Consider the following 23,794-nt stretch of genomic DNA (forward strand, 5'->3'; position numbering starts at 1 on the left):
AACCATGACCATGCATTGTATGTACAGTACGAACCTTTCCACCATGATCAATGTAGTGCCTTCTTACTAATCACTCGAATTTCCATCCTTTTAAGTGTTGAACAGCAACATTATGTGTGTGAGCACTAGCGCATTATATTATCTAAAAATACCTTTCAACACGTATCACACATCATCATCAACCAACATTGCGCTATACCTCCTGCGCATCCGTCTATAGCAGTAGCCAGCATCCATCGTGATCATCAACCAATACTCACAGCAGCGTACTGCAGCTCCAGCAGGGCTTCTTCAACAACACCAACCAGGCGTCGCTCTACTACCTACGCAACACACCTCTACAGTTTGCCGGCTGAATATCAACGCACCAACACTAGTTCATTATCAACCTGCGCAACACTCCACAGCAGCAGCCCGGTGATCAATGCATCTTCATCAACCTACCAGGCTCTACCTCCTCGCTGACCTACGCAGATGATCTTCGATCTCTACAACGCGAGTTTCCGTTCCACCTACCGATCCTCCTGCTTTGACTTCATCTTTGCTTCCTCGGCCGGTCTACTACTCAGAGTCACCTCACATGAGACCCTCTTGTACTGATTACTTCACCGTTATACATACATTCATCCATCCATTTCATGATGTGTTGATTTGCTATGATCTCTAGCACATTTGGTCCTTTCATCCTTTTGCCCTCACATGGTATCAAGCTATTGTGAGCAAAAGGATTGAAGACCGCGAGAGCACACAGCATGGATCATCTACCCATGATTCCGGAGGACCAACCCTTGTCACCTGATGTTGATTCTCCTTACTTAGATCTGGACCACACGGAGGATGGGACTTCTTACTCATTGGAGAGCCCCATTCAAAGTCTTACATTGAGAGACAACCAACCTATTTACACCTACTCAGCCTCCACACCTTTGGCATCTCGACCTTCCTCCCCAAGCTTATCTGACTTCGCTTCTAGAGGGGGATACATGCCTATAGCCATTGTGCTAGTACTAGACCCTAGTATCTAGCCTCGTATGGAGGGTCGTGCTACGCAGTCTAGCTGACAGCCTTAACTTCAGTTTGGTTCTTTCTCTTAGGGAGGATAGGTACCACCATGGTCATCCAGAGATCCATTGTCATCGCCTTAGCTGGAGACCGCATGAGGTTACCACCATGGTCATCCAAAGATCCATTGTCATCGACTCAGCTGTGAGACTGCATGACGTTCGTATGTACCTTTGAGTGCTTATGTTCCTAATACTACCTGGGTGCCACACTTCTGCAGCACAGGTTCAGCATATGGTACCAACTACCACCCTCGATCCCTAGAGTAATGTGAACTTGAATAGAGGAGGGTCTAGGAGTAGAGTACGCTCCCAGACTACTTGTGCAAGTAGGTAACATTGTTTTCTCTTCTAGTTCACCTTCTATTCCTACTCCTTATGTGTTTTGGAATACTTAAGCACAAAACCCTCCCACCCAACATGTTTCTTCCTGTTGGCATTGGCATACAGCCATTACGGCCACACCTCCACAAGGACCTGCGTATGGGTTTTACCCAGCACAGAGATCTCTTGAAACTATGCCTACCGGCATTGTGTCACCACCCAGCATTCTAGGGTATTGGGTAGTTTACCAACCCATCACAAGCACTACACCAGTACAAGCTTATATGCCTACTCAAAGATTTGTGCCTCATGCACGTATTCCACTTGCGTGAGTGGCCAACCTTATTTCCCATCTTATGGAGTACCCTCGCTAGGTCCTACACATGTGTTGGGTATTAGAGATTATTTTGGAGTACCACATAGCCCTTTACACTCCGGATATGGGTACACCATTTATGTTGGACCCCACCATCTCCTTCCCTCCATGTCTCTATGTCCAAAAATACCTACATCAACAACTCGAATCACCGAAACAACCAAGGTGGCAGCAATGCCCCAACTTGGCAGTCCAAAGCAGATAATACTCTAACATCTACTCTGTAGGGTCCCCCACCAGGGAACCAGCAAACAAGGCACTGGTACAAATTGGCCTTGATATTCTCAGTGGCAAACCACTCATTAGGTCGCACAAGGTCTACCACCCAGTCAGTATCGTTTGCCACCCCATAAGGGATATCTGATTGGTCTTCTCTTACACGACATCCCAGCCCCTTAGCCAATGTCGCTTAAGCCACATCTAAGTTAACTCTCTAGCCACTCTTCCGAAAGGAAGAAGAAACATCGGGTTAGAAGAGGCAGTCAGCATATGGAAGCTTCTGCACTCAGATCTATCAGTTACTTGACGATCAATTTGTGTCAATCCTCGAAGTCCACCCAACTCTTCCCTGTGCCATTCAGTTACTTGGATAGTCGACACTGGAGCTACACAACCATATGGCACGCAATGTCGACATTTTCATCTCTTAGTGTCCTACTAAGGGTGAAGTTCGATGTGGCAACAATACCTTGATGCCCACCATCAAATCTGTTGGCACCGTTTTACTTACCACAGGCCCCAACTCAGTAGGCAACCTTGGACAATGTCTACCTAGTTCCTAACTTGAGCCTCAACTTACTTTCTATATCCCGATTGACCCAACTCGATCGTGGAGTGTACTTCAACATGCGAGTTATCGAGGTGATTGATGAGACTACCAGTCTCGTTGTTGCCCGAGGTCTAGCACAGAAGGATGGCTTATACTGGATGTCTAGCTTCCTATCTGAGCCATCTTTCAAGGGTTCTGAGTTTCACCGGGTTCGTGCCTATGTGACCAAATCTCTTTCGAACACTGAACAACTATGTCACTATCACTATGGTCACCTTCCCTATGACACGCTCTATGAGTTGTCTAGGGACCAGTTGGTTGAAGGCATACCCCACCTCAAACTGACCATGGATGCCTGCCAGCCATGTCAATTGGGTTATTATCATCGTACACCATTCCCACAGCATGCTACTCAATCATGCTCAGGATATCCTCAAGTTGATTCGCGTCATCTTGAGTGGGCAATGCCCAACCCCCTCCTTGAACGGGTCATTCTACTACATTGTAGATGACTATTTGAGGTACATGTGGGTGTATTTCCTGAAGCATAAATTAGATGCTTTCCAATACTTTACCACATGGTTTTGGTTCGTCAATAACCAAATGGGCATCTCAATTGGGATTGCTTGCATGACTATGGTGGTGAGTTTATCTCCCATTAGTTTGTCAAGTTCTTGCAAGAGTAGGGCATTCAACGCCAGCTCACCTCCACCAACTCCCCCTCACATAGTGGAGTGGTCAAGCGTAAGAACCGTACCATTTTGGATATGGCATGCTCTATGCTCTTTGCAGCAGCATAGCTACCTTTAATGCCTTTGGTCAGAAGCGGTTAACACTACAGTGTACCTTCTAACCGTTGCCCTATGGTCGTTGTCCCTCATAGGACCCCAATTGAGGCATTTTAAGGCGAGAAACCGACTGTTTCCCATCTCTGTGTCTTTGGGTGTCATGCTTACACATAAACTTCGAATGATACAAGGGGAAAGCTTGAGCCAAGGAGTGAGTTGCTCATTTTTGTGGGCTACTCTTCTGAATCAAAGGCCTATAAAGTCTTTGATCCAAGATTGAACAAAGTCTGCGGGACTTACTTCGCCTTCTACTGTCCATACCACCCAAACAAGAATCTCCGATTGTGCCTCATGAACCCAATCAATTGACTATTACTCTACCACTTGAGGAGCCTTCCTCCTCTTGATAGCCACCTAGGGACTCTTTACCCCACTAGTACCAACAAACCATGAGAGATTCAAGCATGCTTCCTAGGGATACCCCCTTGGATGGTCGTTGGTCCACTAGGTTCAATCCTCGTGCCTTATTGGCCTCTGTTTTTTCTGCAGACTATGTAGTGCATGTGAGCCAACATCGTGGAAAGAGGCAATCAAATAGATGGAACAAGAACTTGAAAGCATTGATCATAATGGCATGTGGTCCCTTACGGATCGCCCTCATCACTCATAAAAAGATCATTAGAACCAAATGGATTTTCTGCACCAAATTTAAACCGATGGTACCTTAGGCAAGTACAAGGCCCAGCTTGTAGTGCAAGGTTTTTGCCAAAAAGAAGGCATTGACTTCGACGAGACCTTCGCACAGCTTGAATGATGAGCATCCGTCTCTTACTCAATCTAACCGCACATCCCAAATGGTCAGTCTACTAGATGGATGTTAAGAGTGCCTTCCTAAATGGCATTCTTGAGGAGGACGTCTATGTTGACAACCTTCGGGCTTCCCGCTCCCCAGGCATGAGAACAAAGTCTTCCACCTGCATAAAGCTCTTTATGGGCTTGAGCTAGCCCCTCAAGCATGGTATCCTTGCATCCATAAATTTCTATGCAACCAAGGTTTTCAACCATCCCATTGTGATCCTAATATCTATATCCACACAAATCAAGGGATGGTGTGCTACCTAGTGTTGTATGTCGATGATCTTATCATCTATGGTTCAAATCAAGCCAAAGTGGCTGATATCATGGCACAGCTGAGACGAACGTTTGAGATGACTAATCTTGGTCTTCTCTCGTATTTCCTTGGCATGGAGGTGGTCCAACAACCTAATGGTATTTTTGTGTCACAACAAAAGTATTATCTTCAACTCATTACTTCCTATTTTCCTGATGGTGCTATCCTTGTGGAGACCCCATTAGATCCAACCATCAAACTTACAAAGGATTATTGAGCCCTTTATGACGCCACCGCTAAGGCTATGTGTCTCTGCCAACTTCTTCAAGAGATGCACGTTCCCATGGACAAACGCTACTACTAGCTACGTCGACCAGTTAGAGTGCGATTTCCCTTATCAAAAATCCAATTTTTTCTAACCGTACCAAGCATGTTGGTGTTCATTTTCACTTTACCACGGAACAAGTTGAGCTTGGTACTATCAGGGTCCAGTACATTCCTACGGCGGACAACCATGCCAACATCCTTACAATTTTTATCAATTGGCCTATCCTCGAGCATCTTATTGAGTGGATCGACATCAGGGTCCTCCACCATCACCCTCGGCATCTTGAGGGGGGGACCATCCTCACCATTTGAATTATTTATCATTGTTGTAAAAGGGCGATAAGTTAGTGAAAACCCCTTAAGGACACTGCTCATGTGAAAACCTTGTATTCCCTTTGCATCGCATTCAGTTTTTTGTGTTTTGGGCGCATGTGCGAATGAAAACCCATATGGGCATTCATGCATGTGAAAACCCTTGCATTGTGGCATTGATCCAGTACAACCTAAACTAAAAAGCCTCTACTAAAGCCGAAGAGCTAAACTAAAAAGCCTCTACTACACCCGCCGCTGCAACAACCAACCTTACCTAAATACTTCATCATGTTCCTCTTCACCCAATTACCATCTTCTCTCATGGTCCCCTTTTGGGGTGAGAGGGGGTGCGTGACCAGTATATTGTCTAAAACAACCTTTCCTTTTGCTGGTCGGTTGGGGCTTGCTGACCACACCAACACGTATCACATCATTAGGCTATACCTCCTGCGCATCCTTCTATAGCAGTAGCCCGGATAACTACTTATCCGGGGGCTATAGTTAGATTTCGGGGTGGTTGCCAGCGTGGAGTTTTTGGCCAGCTTATGTGGCAAAAACCAGCGTGGCCACGCTGGCACCTACCACGCTGGCACCCACCCCGAAATCGCATTGAATGCGGCCTCAGTAGCAGCAGCGTCTTGACGGCCACCGACGGCCACCGACGTCCTCTTCATCCCCCTCCCAGGTCATTCGACTACAGTAGCAGCAGCGTCTTGACGGCCTCAGTAGCAGCAGCGTCTTGACGGCCACCGACGTCAAGACCTTATGTTGTCTTTCCTAGACCTTAATTTCCAAACAATAATGCATACCACCTTAACAATCACTCACATACAACCTTTCGTGGGGCTTTCCCAAAGTACAAATAGCAAAATGGATGTCTAGCTTAATAGTATATGAGAATTTAAGACTACTAGCCATATTCTTGTATTAGTTCTTATTCACAAGGTAGGAAGCATCTTCAATTGTCTACAAAAAACCTAAATCTACGTAAACTAGAGTAAAGAGATAAAATAAAATAATACAACACATAAGAATGGATACAATCTTCTCTCATGTGGCCTTCTACCATGCATTGGTATTTATCTATTAATGAAGCCAAGCCACTTAAGGCCACCATACAGTTGTTTTTACAAAGAAGTGGCTTGCATGTGGTCCTATTTTTCATGCATAAATATGAGGTTGCATGCCTTATCTTTTACAAGTTCAAGTATGACTCTTGCTTTCCAAAAATGAAGATAACTACAACTTTTTTTAGGCTTGAAAGTTAGCCTTGTAAGGTAATATTAAAAAATTAAAGTCTACTATAGAGCAAGGTAAAATAATTATTCTTTAATGTGCACATGTTTCTTATTATACAATGCCAACTTTAATTCACGTGTATGCATGCCTTCGATAACACTCCTCTTTGTCTGTATCTCACAAACGCAACGTTAGTTAGCCAATTAATTGTTAAATTCAATCAATCCTAACAAATACACTACAACAAAAAGAGGGGTTAGCAACGGTTATAGTGTGGCTTTTATAAAAAGGATTTTTATGGTTCAGATCAGTTTTCAATTTTCAGAATGTAGACAAGGGAGATAGAGAGAGCGTACATTGTACGTTACCAAACCTTAGAACAACAATTTGTAAATCACAATAGAGAGCTTATATAGATTTGAAAATCCACCTTCATGTAATATGGGCTTCATGATACAATGGTTATACATTCATACATATAGATGCCATCATGTAATCTGGGCGTCATTGCCCTCCAGCTCGATTGTTGCTTGCATCGACTCTTTAACTGCACGTGCATCCAATTTGGCTTGCATGGAGGGGCGTCTACCCTTAACTGTAGCAATGAAGGAGGTGCCAACTTGATTGCCATCCATTGTTTTGCGCTTCTTCCTGTTGATCCCTTTCTCAATGAAAGACTTTGCTCTCTTCAAGCTATTCCCAAAGCCATCTCTAGTTCGTACAAAAGACTTTGCAAGCTCAATGCCCTCCTCTCTTTGTGCTTTCAATGTATGTAGTTGCCCAAGTGTCTTCTTCATGCTAGTGGTAGCCTCATGAATAAGCTCGGCATCATCCTGCACAAAATCCACAAGTTGTTGGAAAGTGTCATGTAAATGATTCAAGCTTGACCTCTTTGTAGACTTTGAAGATGCAGCCTCACAATTGTGCCCTTCCTCCAAGCTCGCATCATCCTCAAGTGGCACTCCGATGTTGAGGTCATCAGGCTTAATCTCAAGTAGTCTCCTCGGGACCATCTCCAAGGCACTATCTTCATACATGCTCACACAATGTGACACCATACCTTGCTCCTGAACACCGGCCATGAGCATCACCTTGATTTGATGCTTGCATATGTTGCCAAGCTCGGACCAATGGCATGTACAACATGCCCATTGACAATCTGAGTTGTAGACAGTGTACACTTGGTTTGGATTGGAGAGGCTTCGGACATAAGCATCTGCCTTCATGTTGCTACCAATGAATGACACATAATCATCTGGAATTTTGAGAGCTCGTTCACGCGAGCTCTCCACTACCTTCTCAATGGCATTGTTTCTCTTAAATCCACCTTCCTTCACAACTTGTATGTACCAATAATGAGGTACACAAGCTGTGGTTAGCTTGTAAAGAAGCCAATCCACTCGACGCCCCACCATTTTCTTAGAAGATCCTAGAAATCTGTACTTCAAAACTCCATGGTACGCCTCGATTGCACCATTCGTGTCTTGATTGGAATGTGGCAATGTCCTTGTCGCACGCACCCACATGTCTAACATAATGAAGACTTGTAAGCATATATGACCATAAGAGAACATAACACATTGGGAACACATTGAAGCAAGAAAAATAGCTCATAGTCACCTATTTTAGGCTACCACTGCATTTCAAAGTAGTGGAGGAACTCCTTCTCACTTTGAAAATCTTCCTTGAACTTGCATATCATTTCCCTAGCTTCATCCTTGGTGAGCTCATATGAAGACGAGGACCCTCCCCGCATATTCATGATGTTACCAAGCATCCGAAACATGGCCGCACGTGTTGGCCAATCTTTCACCTTTCGAATGAGGTGTTTTAGCCAACACCTACGTACATGCCATAAGCACAAGTACACCGGCAAATTGAAAACGACCCTGCGAGTACAAATCCAAGTATTGAGGGTACAAATCCAAGCAATGGTCATAAAGCATTGTCCAAGCACCATGCATTATGTTAGGAAAATTACCTTAGTGCATCAATTTCTCTCTCCGCATCATCCACCATGAAAGCATTTGGCTGCCACGATTTATGGTGATCAAGCATGCGATCTCGAAACTTTGTCAACCAATATCGCACAGCCTCAAAGGTGGCACTTGAGGCAAGAACCCACGCAATTGGGATGCCATTGCGATGTGTGTCAAATACGAGAATTGTATACAAATGGAACTACATCATTTTAGGTATAGTAAGTACAAGTACCTTGACTTGAACATGGCAAAAAACAGACAAGAATTGAAGCATACCTTGTACTTGTTCGTTCCAAATGTGGAGTCCATAGCCAACAAATTTCCATTTCCGAACTTGTCACAAATCTCTCTTTGCCATGGGGTTTGGATCCCTAAAAAGAATTCCTTCTGTACTTGAAGATTTTGCTCCTGGTAAACAAATATCATATCCGCATTTTGTGTACACCATCGCCTTGTACTCTCTGCATCATCATCATGTAGTTGATATGTCTCCATAGCATGTTTCCTTTCAATATTGAGTATATCTTGGAGCAATAAGTAGTCATCCCTCACCATTGGACATTTGGGCTCTTTGCTTTGTCGTATATGCAAACTTTGAATGTGTGCATCGAAAACTTGTTGTGGAGTAAAGCCCTTGAACAAGTTAGAAACCCAAACTTTTTTTTCCAATGAAATCCATGGAGAGAGGAGAAGAAGGGTGTTTCCCTCATTCTTACAAGGCTCCCCATGGCAGATGATATCTTCTTTATTTGTGTGAAAGGGATTAATATAAGATATAACTGCGATGCTAGGATCCAAGTATAGACGATTCACCATGAAATGGCATTGACACCCTCGAATGCGCTGTCCTGCTGCCTTGGGTGGCCGCCTTGGCTTAGTCCCTTTCTTGATCAAATTGGCATTTAACTTAGTAGAGGCTTTTACGCTGTCTTCATTGATGGTAGGAAAACCATGTAACTCCCCATCGTCAAGCTCATTTTCATGCACATTACTCTTGCACTCTACATCTTTTCCACCCGATTGTTCATGCACATGGCATACACGTTTGGAAGCACAACGTGTCCCAAAAGCACACCAATATCTATTGGCAATGATAATTGGGTATAAGTCTAAAGCCTTGCATGCTAATCATTTAAATAAGGTAATGGAAAATAAACACTTACATGGTGCTCTCAAGCCATGAATCCTTGAATGGCCGTATTAGCGAGCCTGGTGTGCGATGAGGTGGGAGTACCTCGTAAACGTTGTAGGGAAGTCAAGATTTTGTGCTTCTCTGTTCACAAACTCGCCAACATTGAGCCCATGGAATACGAGCTTCCCTTTGCACTTTGTACTTCGACCTTTCATTGTGTACCAGTCTCCATTGTATTCCGGAAACATCAAAAAGACCATGCGTGGGAACAGGGGTGCCCATCGATTGTTGCTAAATGAGCTAAAATAAACCAGCTAGTGCCGCATCCACCAGTGCCCAAGTCTACCTCAATCGCATTATGGGCGGCTGCCGGAGGCCCAATAAGCAGCTACGACCATCGTGAGAATCTGTTGCTTCATGCAGTTCCTGGAATGAGAACCTGCTGTAGTCAAGCAGAGGAAGAATGTCACGCAAAGACGGAAGCAGCTGTAAAAGTAAATACCTTAAACCTGGCCGACCTTCGCAGTCTTAATTTCTATAGTTGTGAGTAAATTTACTAAAGTCCATTAATTAATACTTTCGATAAAGGGTGGGAAAAAATCACTTTCTTCGACTCACTAAACATCAATAATTTCATTTTGATTGAGCTTAATTCTTTCGACACGATTAAGCAAGGTTGTACTTTTAGGTAGGCTTAGGCAGGAATCATGTATAATTAAGCTTGATTATACATGATATCCGCGTAAGCGTGCCTAAAATTGCTTAGAAGACATGTATAATTAAGCTTAATTGTACATGGTTTTCTGCCTGGACCTTCCTAAAATTACAACCTTTGCAATAATTTGTATGATTGTAGGGTTAACAGATTAGGAAGTCGAATGACCTGGGAGGGGGACGAAGAGGACGTCGGTGGCCGTCAAGACGCTGCTGCTACTGAGGCCGTCAAGACGCTGCTGCTACTGTAGTCGAATGACCTGGGAGGGGGACGAAGAGGACGTCGGTGGCCGTCGGTGGCCGTCAAGACGCTGCTGCTACTGAGGCCGCATTCAATGCGATTTCGGGGTGGGTGCCAGCGTGGTAGGTGCCAGCGTGGCCACGTTGGTTTTTGCCACATAAGCTGGCCAAAAACTCCACGCTGGCAACCACCCCGAAATGTAAACACCATCCATCGTGATCATCAACCAATACTCACAGCAGCGTACTACAGCACCAGCAGCGCTTCTTCAACAACCCTAACCAGTTGTCGCTCTACTACCTGCACCAACACCAGTTCATTATCGGCGATATCAACCTGCGCAACTCCACAGCAGCAGCCCGGTGATCAACACATCTTCGTCAACCTACCACTGTAGCAGTTGTCGGCTCTACCTCCTGCACACAATAGCAGCCCGACTGACCTACGCAGATCATCTTCCATCTCTACACACTCGAAGTGCCACTGTCGTCCTCAACGTGAGCCTCCAGCTCACCGACTAAGCCTCTTGCTTCGAGTTTGTCTTTGCTTCCACACCAATCTACTACTTAGAGTCACCTCACATGAGGGCTTCTTGTACTGGATTACTTCACCATTATACATACACTCATTCATCCATTTCACACCGATCTACTACTTAGAGTCACCTCACATGAGGGCTTCTTGTACTGGATTACTTCACCATTATACATACACTCATGCATCCATTTCATGAGCACTATGTTGATTTACTTTTATATCTTGCACGTCTGGTCCTTTCATCCTTTTGTTTCACAGAGTATTCTCATATATCTAAGTTCTTCTTCAGGGTCTTCTAAAACTTTGAATGCAAAAGCTAGTAAATAACGATATGAACCCTCTTTGAGCTATTGCCCCCAAATTCTCTCTTGCCAAAAAAAACCAAACTTATTGAGGCCTTAATTGGGATAGGCATTGAGAATGGTGACATTGACGTCTTAAATTGGGAGCCACTTGAAGAGTTTGTACACATGGAGTGCCTCAAAGGAATGTTCGCACTGGAGAAAGGCGGAACACTCAACCACCTTCACTTCCAAATGGTGGTTTCAATGATGGCACCATCTTTGATAAGTTTTGGTAAACTCATTAAAAGATACATACAATGTGATTTCTTTAAACCATAAGGAGGATTAGTTATGTGTAGAGGATTGCAACAAGTGTGCATGCACACTTTTGAAGGCATGCTAGGGTACTGTGCATGAACTATCTACATAAAAATCATTTCAAGTTCTTCTACCACAATGTTTCACGTGAAGTTGTGGCCGGTAGTTGTATGCTCTATATGGTCGAGGCGATCTCAAGAACAAGGTATGCCTATCACCGCTCAATCTATTCGAACGTGCCTATGTTTTCATTGGGTGCAACACTTGAAATACTCTCCTTTGAATGATGCAAGTTGGGAGGTACTATCCGGCTACATCATGGATGATACCTAGAACAGGAAATGGCATGGACAGCAAAAGAGCTTCAACCATTTGGAAGGTTATGAAAATTCCACACTTAACACAATGTATTGATGTAGAAATAATCTTCTACATGGACACACTAGGAAGAAGATACTTCTATGGAAACAATAGAGAAGATGATAATCCGACAAATAATCGTCACAAAATGAAGAACATGAAGAAAGAACCAGTCCTCTCAAAATCCAATTGTGGTTAATGTTGAGGAGCATAATGAAGAAGAAGACTTCAGCAATGCATACTTCTTAGTTCAATAGAAAATAGCTAGGTTCAAGCAAGCAATCATCAATGGCGAAGACTATGTCCCTTTGTCACCTACTGCTTGCACAAATTTATCGGCCTTTTAAGAGAAGATGCTTGTTTTGTCTAGGTTAACAGTTTGTGGTGTGGCTTTGGATGTAAAAACGAACATCATGTTTATCTTGAACTGCTCTTTTATGTGTGCGTCTGCCCCCTTGCTTGTCATTGTAAATCTAATTTTGGTTATACATATAAATATACAAGCTCTCATACTCATAGTACCTGATTTCTTTGGGTTGGTATTCCTTCCTCTTCCTTCAAAAAAGCGTACATTTTCTAAAATTGAGGTTGCTATTTGTAAATTATATTTGGTTATCATTTGTTGGACACTTCAACTTTTGTAAATTGGTGGTCCTCCACATGCTAAAAAATGCACACCAAACAAAAACGTGAATAGGCCACCAACATCATGGAATAAGCTGCTTGTTTCCATTAATAACTTCAAATTTGATGTATAAACCTTAGAGAATGATGAACCTTATTGAAAAATTTGGAGGATATCTTGAGAGATCTTTTCTATATAAAGAAGTGTGTGAATAGACAACACATCATTGCCCCTCTCTCTCTAGCACATCACTTCACAACCGTGCTCTCTCTTGTGTTTTGTTGCAATAATCTACCTCTTTGTCTCTCTGTCGTCCTCCTCAATGAACTCACCATGATCTCTCTCTCTCTCTCTCTCTCTCTCTCTCTCTCTCTTGGATTGCTAGTGTAGGGCATGGATGGAAGACTATTATGACTGTTAGAAGCTAGAGTTGTTAAATAGCTAGAAGGAGGAGTATTGGGGGGAGGAAGGAGAGCTCTCTTCTATATCGTTTTGCATGGCAGAGAGGAAGAAGAGGGGAGGAAAAGGGAACAAAGGAAGCGATCAGAGAGGTAGAGCAACAAGGAACGATAGGAGGAGGACCACAAGGAGGAGCATGAGGAGGAGGAGGAGGAGGAAGAGGGAGGAGCCATGCCTGCATGCATGCAAGGATTGTGTTTAGGAGACCCTTAATTGACCTTAGGAAAGATTAATTAATTGGGGGCGTTAGCCCCCAATTAGTATAGATACCCATAACTAACAAAAAGGTGAATAGATACCTGTAAAATAGAAAGGTGATTATCTCTTAGAGATGAAGAAGGATATACAAATATCTACCCCAACATCCAAACCTATGTCTTGTAAGGATTACATAAGGGTAATGTTGTTGTTTAGCTTTGCTATATACCCATCCAAGTTAATCCCATGGATGTATGCATTTACATGTAGATTTTGTCTTCCCAAATGCTTTCTCAAGTAAAAGTCTAAATTTGAATGTGGTTGTCATATTATCAATGAAAAGTTACATGCCTTGTCCAATTGGATGAAGGTGAACACCTTAGTGAGAGCTTGTTGTAAAGGATCTTTGTTGCAAAATACAAAGAACTAATCTTGCATGGATTAGTCTAGTGATTTAAGGCTTAGTCTCCACCCTTAACATTGGTTTTCATTCAGCCTAAGAGAAATCCACATGTGTTTGCATGGTAAAATGCATGGTTGTCTCTCTCTCTCTCTCTCTCTCTCTCTCTCTCTCTCTCTCTCTCTCTCTCTCTCTCTCTCTTCATTCAGCCTAAGAGAAATCCACATGTGTTTGCATGGTAAAATGCATGGTTCTCTCTCTCTCTCTCTCTCTCTCTCTCTCTCTCTCTCTAAAATAAATAAAAAAACTAAAAAGTTTTTGAAATTGAATAACTAATGTTATGGCACCTAACATGCCATTAATGGCAAACTACTTGACCTTTTTACCTCTGCTTGATGTAGGCCAATCGTCACTTTTTTGGAGACAAGTCTTGGAGGCTTTTTATGTTTGTAGCTCGTAGCCTTAATCAAAGGAAATAAGCCTTAGTGTAAAGCTTACACAAGCCTTGGTAAAGGGTATTTTTGCACTGTGTGGTCGGCTTGGATCCTTGGATACTCTATGTGTTTGTGTTTCTTACAGACTTGAAGGTATAATCAATATATATGCTTCAGTTTATTAGCTCAAATAGGTGTTGAGATAAAGACTTGAGATGTATGTACTCTTAAAATAGAGCAAGACTTAGAATAAATTGTGTCCATGTGACGGCCAGTGTGAGGACCATATGCTAGGGCGAGCGGCCTTTTGGTTCGTATATGCCCGTTTGTATGGGTGCCCTAGTATGTATATGGGTTATGTATATGGGTCTTTTTTGGATTAGGGATCCATTTTTTGGGGCATCACCTCGATATGTGTGTCGGTGCAACTACAAAAATGTTTTTCGGTGAAATTATCCTGGGTGTTTCCTTGGTCGTAGGGGTGGAGTCCGTTTGTCAATTGGACACTCAGACATGCATTTATTAAGGTCGAAAGTTTACCGTACCTTAACTAAAAATTTATGTAGAGGCTTATTTCGGTGTTCGTTTTGAGTGTTATAAAATTCTATATTAGGGTAAAATCGCGCGTGAATTTCAAATTTGGACTCATAATTTTAAGATTCCAAGTGGAAATAACTTCATTATTAAAAATGACTTTTCATTATAAAAAGGACCATAATTTCATTTATTAAATGGTCATAAATTGTTATTGAAGATGGGCATGTTACATCCTTCCCCCCTTAAAGAAATCAAGATATCCTCATGTGATCATGATTTCGGGGTAATCTCTTAAGAGTGTAGCTTCATCTTCCTAAGTTGCATCCTCTTCAAGGTAGTCTTTCCATTGTACTAGATAATCTATAAGAGTTTGATTATGGAGTTGCCTTTTTCTAGAATCTATGATCCTACTACGCTACAACTCAAGGACTCTTTGAGCTGGGATTACAACTTGCTCATCATCAAGAATATGATCGAGACTAGGTACATAAGGCTTTAACAAGCTTACATGAAATACATTGTGGACCTTAACATGGGCTAGGAGCTGGAGCATATAGCCACTTTTGCCCAAACACTTGATAACTGTATAGGGTCCACAATATCTTGGGCTGAGCTTCTTATATTTCCTAAGTGATAGAGAGCTACGCTTAGGTCAGACCTACAAAAGAACTTTGTATCCTTCCTTGAAGATCCTTTTAGACCTCCTTGTGTCGGCGTAATGTTTTGCCGATCTTGAGCAGCTTTAATATCTTTTTGGATAGCCTCGGTCTGTTCTTTCATCTCCTCGAGCATTTTTTTGGATGCCTCAACTCTTAATGTTGGATCAAAGAAATTTAGAGGGGATAAGCATTCATGTCCATAGAGTGCTTTAAATGGTGACATCCCTATATGCATAAAAATCAATTTTGATGAAAGTAACAGTTTTATAATAAAAAAAATTCCCAATATGCATCTTTCTATGTATAGAAATTAATTCTAATGAAAATAACACTTTTATTATAAAAATATTTCTAATATGCATTTTTCTATGTATAGAATAAAAATAACACTTTTAGAATACACAAGCGGTGGGGATTACTCTTTTTGAATAATAAATGATAAAACTTATTTCATAAAATTTAAGAAAATTTTGCCATATGTAACATCCTTTGTATGGCTGACCATTTTTTAATTTTTTTCATTTTCAAGTTACTTAGAAATTATCCCAAATGTTTTAAAACATTCTAAACTAATCAAATTCCACTTTTTAAAGAGAAACAATATGAAAAGTTTAATTCTAACAATTTGATTACACATCTAGGATAAAGAAATAGCTTACATGAATTTTTGTGAGCTTTCCTTTGGCTTGATGGTTTGAGGGATCTACTCTTGTTTACAACAAGAGTGGCCACCAATTCTTTTGAAGAGGAAATGGTCAAAAACTAATGAATTATCAATAAATTCACTGTTTTTGGCTCTAGGGAGGAGTAGAGTAACAGTGCATAAAACACTATTAGCCATTTACAAAGGGGGAGGCTTCATTTATAAGAAAAAGTGAGCCTCTAACCAAGCAAACTGATTCTAGAATTTTCCAAATCAGTTTGGTTAATTTTTGACCATTTTTAGGTCAGTTTAGCTTACTTTTTGAATCTAGTTGAAGCAGGAGAGAGGAGAGATGAAAATATCTTATTATTTGTGAGTTTAACTCAACCACACATGTGAAATAGATGCCTCCTTCATGAGGGGAATTTCCCCACACTGGGGTGTCAAAAATGCATCATTTCTCTAAATATCTCTTCTTTTTTAACTAATAACCTTGTCCTTAGTCAAGTCTTCAACTTATGTGAGTATTTACTCATTTTTGGAGGGATTTACTTTTATTCTTCAATTTATCTTCTCCCTACATTTGGATTAATCTAATTGGTCCATAGGAACCTTAATTCAAAAATTTCAGAAAATCTGGACCCTTAGGCTAAGGTCCTTTTACCTGATTTCAATTTATTCCAATTACACATTGGAAATTTCTTTTTGAATATTTGTTTCAAGGGAAACCATTTTAGACACTAGGAGGATTTTTATATCCAAAAATATCTCAATTTTGAATTACCTCCCTCTAGATATTTTCTCTCTCTAGGCCAAAACAGGGTAAAACAGGATCTTTCTTTTATTTTAGAGAGAGAAATAATTATAAGATCAGAAGGGGAGGTTTTTACACCTGCACACCTCAAAAGCCGGAGGGAGGAATCTTACAACAAGTATGTTTCTCCAATTGAGGACATTAATAAGTGTCATGAAAAGGCACTATAAAAGTTGTATATTATGAGATATTGGCCACCCAAGGCCTTAATTAAGTAAGATTTAGAATGATCAAAGAGTGTATTAAAAAAACATTGAAGGTTTTTGCATGGTCTTATAAAGATTTAAAAGGAATTAAGCCTAAATTTTATCAAAATTTCATAGACTTAGAATCTAATGCTAAACTTGTGTCTCAATGACAATGAAGAACAAACCCAGTTTATGCAGAGTTAGTGAAAGATGAAATTACTAAAGTACTTAATGCAAGGTTTATTTATCATGTGGCATATAGTGAATGGGTTTCACCTATTGTGGTGGTGCCAAAGAAAAATAGTAAAAAGATTTACATTTTCCTTGACTATCACAAATTGAATAATCAAACAAGAAAATATAAATTTTCTTTGCCATTTACTGACCAAGTTCTAGACAAAGTTGTGGGTTATGAGTTATGAGTTATGAGTTATACTCATTTATGGCAGATGGTTTTAGTGGTTATAATCAAATATTGATTCATCTTGATGACCAACCTAAGAACACTTTTACTACTAAGTGGAGACCATTCACCTATGAATTCATGCCTTTTGGGCTATGCAATGCTCCTACTACATTTCAATGTAGCAAGTTATGTCAACTTATCAGATTTTTCATGAAAATGGATGGAGATCTTTTTTGATGACTTTAGTGTTCAGAGTACCCCCCCTAAAAATATGCCTGATAGGTTAGAACAAGTGTTTATATAAGGAGCATTGAAATGGGCATCTCGTTAAATCCAGAATAGTGCGACATGATATCTTATTAGGTCATGTAGTATCAAAGGAAGGAATTGCCATGGATGAGAATAAGATCAGTGAAGTACCTCCACCTCAAAGTCTTAAACAATTATGTGGATTCTTACGCCATGTGAATTCATGACGATTTATTCAATACTTTGCAACAGTAGCTAATCCATTAACCATTTTGTTGAGAAAGAATACACCATTTATTTAAGAAAGAATACACCATTTATTCGATCATCAAAGTGCCAAAAATCCTTTGAGCTTCTTAAACAAAAACTCATAGGGAAGGACAAATCTTAGCACCACCTGATTGGTCTAAGGATTTTAAGGCTCATACATATGCTTGGATGACTGTAGGTGTAGGTAGTGCTGTATCAATGTGACGATGGTAAAGTAGACCATACTATTTACTATGCGAGTAGAAACTTTAGCAATGCATAGTGTAATTACACCACAATGAAGAAAGAATGTCTTTCAATGGTCTTTTCTATTGAGAAATTTAAACACGGGTAATAAATTTACCTTCTATGTGGATCATGAATCATTGAAGTATTTACTTAACAAGCCAAAAAAATTTGGTCATGTTATTTGTTGGATGCTTCTTTTCAAAGAATTTGATTTCCAAGTGGTAAATAAAGCAAGAAAATCGCATGTTTTAGTGGATCGTTTATCTAGGCTCTTGAAAAATGATCAAGAAGTAGGGATAGATGATGATTTTCCAGACACAACCCTATTTTTAGTAGGGACACAAATTCTTTGGTTATGCAGACATCACTAGTTTTTTGAGTACGACTCAATATCCACATAGAATAGACAAACGTGAGAAGAATAAGATTTTGTTTAATTCTAGGTCATATAGTTTGTTTGATGGTTACCTTTATAAATATTTTTCTCACGGGAAGGAATTTACGACAATGCATAAGAGAAGATGAAGTTCCTATTATTTTAAAAGCTTTACATGATAAGCCATGTGGAGGGCATTTTGCAAGTGAGACAACAGCACATAAAGTTCTCCAAGATATTGGCGGCCGACCTTATATAAAGATTGCTATTACTATTGCCTTAAATTTGATAAGTGTTAACGAGTTGGCAAACCATCAAAGAAATTTACAACTCCATTAACACCCATATTAGTCATGAGTCCTTTTAAAAAGTGAGGAATAGATTTTGTAGGTTCGATAGACCCTCCTTCTCGATTTCATTCGAATTGATATATCTTGGTATGCACCGACTATGTGACAAAGTGGTTTAAGGCAAAACCTCTAAAGATGCATAGAGCAGTCAATGTTGCAAAATTCCTTTATGAGAATATAATTACTTGTTTTGGTTTTCCATTGGAACTTGTGAGTGACCCTACGGATGCCATTTCTTAAATGATGTGATTTGTGAGTTGACGGAGCTCTACAAGATCAAACATAGCGAGTCCACTCCATATTATCCATGAGCAAATGGTCAAGTCGAAGTAACCAATAGAATTCTCTGTGCAATATTAACCAAGACAGTAGCTAAGAATCGACGCGATTGGGATGGGTGACTATATGAAGCATTATGGGCTTATCGTATGGCTTATAAGGTTACTACTCAAAATACGCCTTGTAATTGGTGTATGGGACAAAAGCAATCTTTCCTATTAAATCAGAAATCCCTACGTTAAAAGTAGCCTTAGTGACACAATTAGGAGATAAAGAGTCCTTAGAGAATCATCTTACTTGACTAGTCAAGTTAGATGAGCAGCAGATGATGTCCTTACAAAGTTTAGAAGCTATGCAAAAGCGTAGAAAGGCATGGCACGATAAAAATATTAAAATCTTTGAATTCAAAGAAGGTGATTTGGTATTTATCTATGATAGTAGATATTATAAGTTTCTAGAAAAGTTGAAAATTCAATGGTTAGGACCTTTTACGGTATTAGAAGTGTTTGATAATGGTTCTTTGAGTGTATGACATTTACAACAAGAGAATGAACCATTTAGAGTTAATGGCTTGAGAGTGAAATATTATGTGGCATGAGTTTGAATTTATAGTTATTATATTTCTAAAGGTATATGATATACAAGGTATAGAAATTATTGTTTTAAATTCCCTTATTTTGTTTTGTGTCTTAATAGAGGGATAAACAGATATTTGGGATGGATCTTACGTGGACAGATACGAGCATGCCTATGTTGGACGAGGACGGTATGCATCCTTTACATCAGGGAGACTTTTGTTTACCTGGTCTTCATACATTTTCTCGTTTTTACTTTGCTAACAGGTGTGAATATTATTGTGGGTCACTATTTGTAAAGTTATTCTTCCTTTAGTTCCACCCTATCTGTTCCTACCATGCCTATGAGAGGAGGATGCTTCGTGCAGCCTCATATACATGTTGGTAGTGTAGGACGTACTTTAGGCGTGATATGGAACATGGTTTGTTAAACCCTAGTGGGTGTGACTCCTCAGCACTATGATTGGATGAGTATACTTTTTCCTTAGAGAGGACCCTACCAGCACAAACGACTACCTGGATGTGAGAAAGATGCTAAGATTTGGAGGACGAGAAGAATCTATGATCTGACTCTTGCATTCTATGAGATCATGTTACCTTCCATTTGCTCATTTTGGGCTACATTAAGTCATTATTTAGAGGAGTGTGATAGAGTTAGGAGGTATCCTATATTGTCACCTTGGGCACATCTTCCTCTATGTCATTTCATAGTTTGGCTACTTTACGACCATATTTATGGCGGGATTTTGGTTTATGCTTGCAACCTCTATGCAAAACCCTTACCAGATGGACACCTTAAGGGTCTTAGTAGTGTTCCCTATACAGATGATGAGTTGATACACCTAGGAGAAGAGATTGCTGAGCTCTACTCTGCATTTTCGATGATGGAGGAGGATTTACTTAGGTGATAGCTTTTCTTTTTTTCTTTTTCTTTTTTTTTTAAATTTTTTATCTTATTTTTTCTTCTCTTAGTTGGTAGTTTCTCATGCTTAGCATTCCCATACTTCTTATTAAAGAAATTAAATTAAAAAATATAATCATAATAATAATACTGAAAAAAAGAAGCTTAGATTAGGACAATGCTACGTGAGTTGTTGTTGTGTTCATGAGAGTACAATTTCTTTGAAAGCATGAGAGGGAGTTATCAGGAGGATAGTAAAGGGAAAGAGAGAAAATATACGAAGGAGTAATGCGATTATGATAGAGAAAACATTTAACCTATTGATGATCAGGTGTATTCAAACTTTGTTTTATTTTTTAATTGTTAATAACCTAATATAGTTAAAATGTGTTAATGTGTGAGTGAGAGTAAGTATGAGTGGTTATATGAGAAAGAGTATAATTGGTCTTAGAACCCAAGTAACATTGCTAATTAGATGAATTTTAAGATGTTTCCTAGAGATTGGTAGTAGTCTTATTCTTGCTTAGGATCTTTGAAGGTATGTTGACAGAGTATATCGAGCCACTTTTGCCTTATTCATATGGACTATTTGAGACTATTGTTCTAGCTCTATAATTATATTGAAGGAAAAAAAGCTATTTTTAGTGAAAAATAGATTTTTAGGTTAATTAGTACTTTTATCAATATGGATATTTATCCATGTTTTAGGATTTTTAAGGTATTTTTAGCAAATTTGAGGGTGCAATGGTGTTGTTGTCTGGATGATTCTATAGCCAAGGGAGCTTAAGGTAAGATTAGAAAGTTATTTTGAGTGTGCTAGATTGCATTAATAATGAGAATTATGGACTAAAGATATGAAGGGGTGTAAATTATTTAAAAAAATAACCAAAAATGGGATGTCACATAAGAAAAGGTGGGGTTACATCAAGAAGAGAGTCATGGCAAAGAAGAGGAGGCATTCTTGATGTTTCTTGAGGGCTGAAAATGAGTGATTTGCAGAAATCTTTGGCCTTTTTATCAATATGGATATTTATCCATGTTTTAGGATTTTTAAGGTAAATTTTACTCGTCTTTGACGATATTTTTAGCAAATTTGACAAAATGATGATGCATTACGAGGGTGCAATGGTGTTGTTATGTGGATGATTCTATAGCCAAGGGAGCTCAAGGTGAGATTAGAAAGTTATTTTGAGTGTGCTACATTGCATTAATAATGAGAATTATGGACTAGAGATATGAAGGGGTGTAAATTATTTAAAAAAATAACCAAAAATGGGATGTCACATGAAGAAAAGGTGGGGTTACATCAAGAAGAGAGTCATGGCAAAGAAGAGGAGGCATTCTTGATGTTTCTTGAGGGCTGAAAATGAGTGATTTGCAGAAATCTTTGGCCATTCATGCCTCCATTTACCTAATCCATCAATTCCCTTCACTAAATATGCTAATATTCATGCCTATTTGCTTAATTACCCTAATTAATTGAGTGATTAGTGGAGAAATGAGAAGATTAGAAGATTTTTCTGATTGGAGAGAGGATTGAATCTTGGATGAGGCCGGGATCAATCAAGACAAAAACTCCATTGCATCAACACATCAATTTATTGGCAAATTTCTTGAAGTAGGTGCCCTAATTTTGATTTAATTAGTAAAAATAAAGAAATTAATAAAAAAATAATGAAGAAACTTTCAAAAAAAACAAAGATAATATTAAGACTCATTGAATTCTGATTTTTAATATTGGTTGTGAAAAGAATGCCTGTTTTTAATGAATTATTTAATACTAGGGCTAAAAATGGGTTAATGAAGGAAGTACTAGATATAGTAAGTAATTATACATGAGATATCAACACCAAGAAATTTTTTTTAAAAGAAGACTATGCTGAATTATTGATAAGTTTTCTAATTAATATGATATTTATCATTTACTTTTTAAAATTGGGCTAAATTAGAAAGTTAATTAAGAAAATTAGATAGAAAATGTTACAAGGGATGAGAAAATTGGAGATACTATATGAGAACATGTGTGTATAGAGGTAAATTAGATATGATGTTAAATTTAAATTTTAGTATTTATTTATAAAGTTTTAGCCTATTTTTAAAAAATTATAGAAATTTAAAATAGTTAGTTAAAAATAGGAAAACACATGGAAAATTTATGGAAACTTAGGGTAAGGTTAATTTTAATGTTACAATCATATTAACAACTTTACTTTATGGAAAGAATGTATTTGAAAATTAAAATTAAAATTTTTCTAATTTTTGGCTAAAAATGAGAAAATTAATATTTCAAAAATAAAAGGAATTTTAAGAAACATTGAACTAAGAATTAGGGTTATTTTTTAAGTTTTTTTTAGTGTCTCAAAGTAAAATTTTAAAGATAATTGCTAGTTGCTTTGTAAAATTATCCTAATTGTTGTCAATTTAATGGAGGGTTGATATCTAGAGTTGGAGAAGGAAATTATGGATTTTTTCTAAAGATTATATGCATGTTTTAATGATTTCTCAAAGTTTGAAAACTATGAGCTTGATATGATTCTTCTAACTAATATTTGCTTTGTTAATTTTCTTATTTGTTGATTTGGAAGAGTATTAATAACTTGAGATTTAGAATTAATTAGATGATGACCAAAGAAGAAAATATGTTTATTTTATTTTTATTAATGAATATGAGAGATTTGAGCTTAATTTGAAATGATTTAGTTATAGTGGCTTTGTAAAATGAATATGATCCATTGTACTATGTGTAGGTTGTGTGTCATTAGAGTACTATGAGTTATGAAGGCAATGTGTTTCTTTGGACTACAAATAGGAGGGCAACAACATATATAAATTATCACTAATTTCTATATAATTAAACCTTACATAATATACTAACCTAATACTTGGTTAGCTAGGAACCCTGTTTAGAGACATATTGAGGACATATTAGTCGAGGGTCAATGAGATAATCTACATTGAGTTTTTGACCATGAAACCACATTTCCCCTTTCAGAGCCACATGCGAGCCTATAAGGTCTATATTGTCATCTAAGCCATTATGTGTCCCTAGTTAGCTTTATATTTTCCCAAGGCTAATTTAGATCTCATTCTTGCTTGCCCTTATCCTCTTGTGTAAGATTCCTCCCCAGCCTCTCAAGATATCCAGCATCTTCCACTGTAATCAATTCCCTCTTCAGAAATATAAAAGATATTGTCTCTGCCTGTTTTGACATAGAGACAGAAAATATTCTAGAGAGAGGATATTCAGATTTTGAATATTTTTAGATAGAAAAATTTCTCATATTATTAAAATGAATTCCCTTAAAATAGAAATTCAAAAAGTACTTTC

At 39.0% G+C, this 23,794-nt stretch overlaps 2 protein-coding genes across 2 annotated transcripts in view; both read right to left on the reverse strand.

Annotated features, from left to right (window-relative positions):
- The window catches only part of LOC147631426 (uncharacterized), a 192,816-nt gene that overhangs the window by 39,638 nt on the left and 129,384 nt on the right, over positions 1-23,794 (reverse strand). The gene's annotated exons all lie outside the window — the stretch shown is intronic.
- Positions 7,938-9,681, reverse strand: LOC147631428 (uncharacterized). Its single transcript, XM_086809920.1, has 4 exons — positions 9,524-9,681; positions 8,566-9,370; positions 8,289-8,488; positions 7,938-8,196 (listed from the first exon to the last, which is right to left on the reverse strand). The coding sequence occupies exons 1-4, from the start codon at positions 9,679-9,681 to the stop codon at positions 7,938-7,940; spliced, it is 1,422 nt and encodes a 473-aa protein (XP_086666046.1).

This window comes from Cibotium barometz, chromosome 15, assembly GCF_041138505.1.
Source record: "Cibotium barometz isolate CiBa-2024 chromosome 15, ASM4113850v1, whole genome shotgun sequence".
In the NCBI taxonomy this organism is placed as follows: domain Eukaryota; kingdom Viridiplantae; phylum Streptophyta; class Polypodiopsida; order Cyatheales; family Cibotiaceae; genus Cibotium; species Cibotium barometz.

Coding starts and splice junctions, on each gene's coding strand:
- LOC147631428 (XM_086809920.1), bottom strand. CDS start 9,681: ATGGTCTTTTTGATGTTTCCGGAATACAATGGAGACTGGTACACAATG. Junction 8,489..8,565: donor TTGGAACGAACAAGTACAAG/GTATGCTTCAAT, acceptor AAAATGATGTAG/TTCCATTTGTATACAATTCT. Junction 8,197..8,288: donor AGAGAAATTGATGCACTAAG/GTAATTTTCCTA, acceptor TTGTACTCGCAG/GGTCGTTTTCAATTTGCCGG.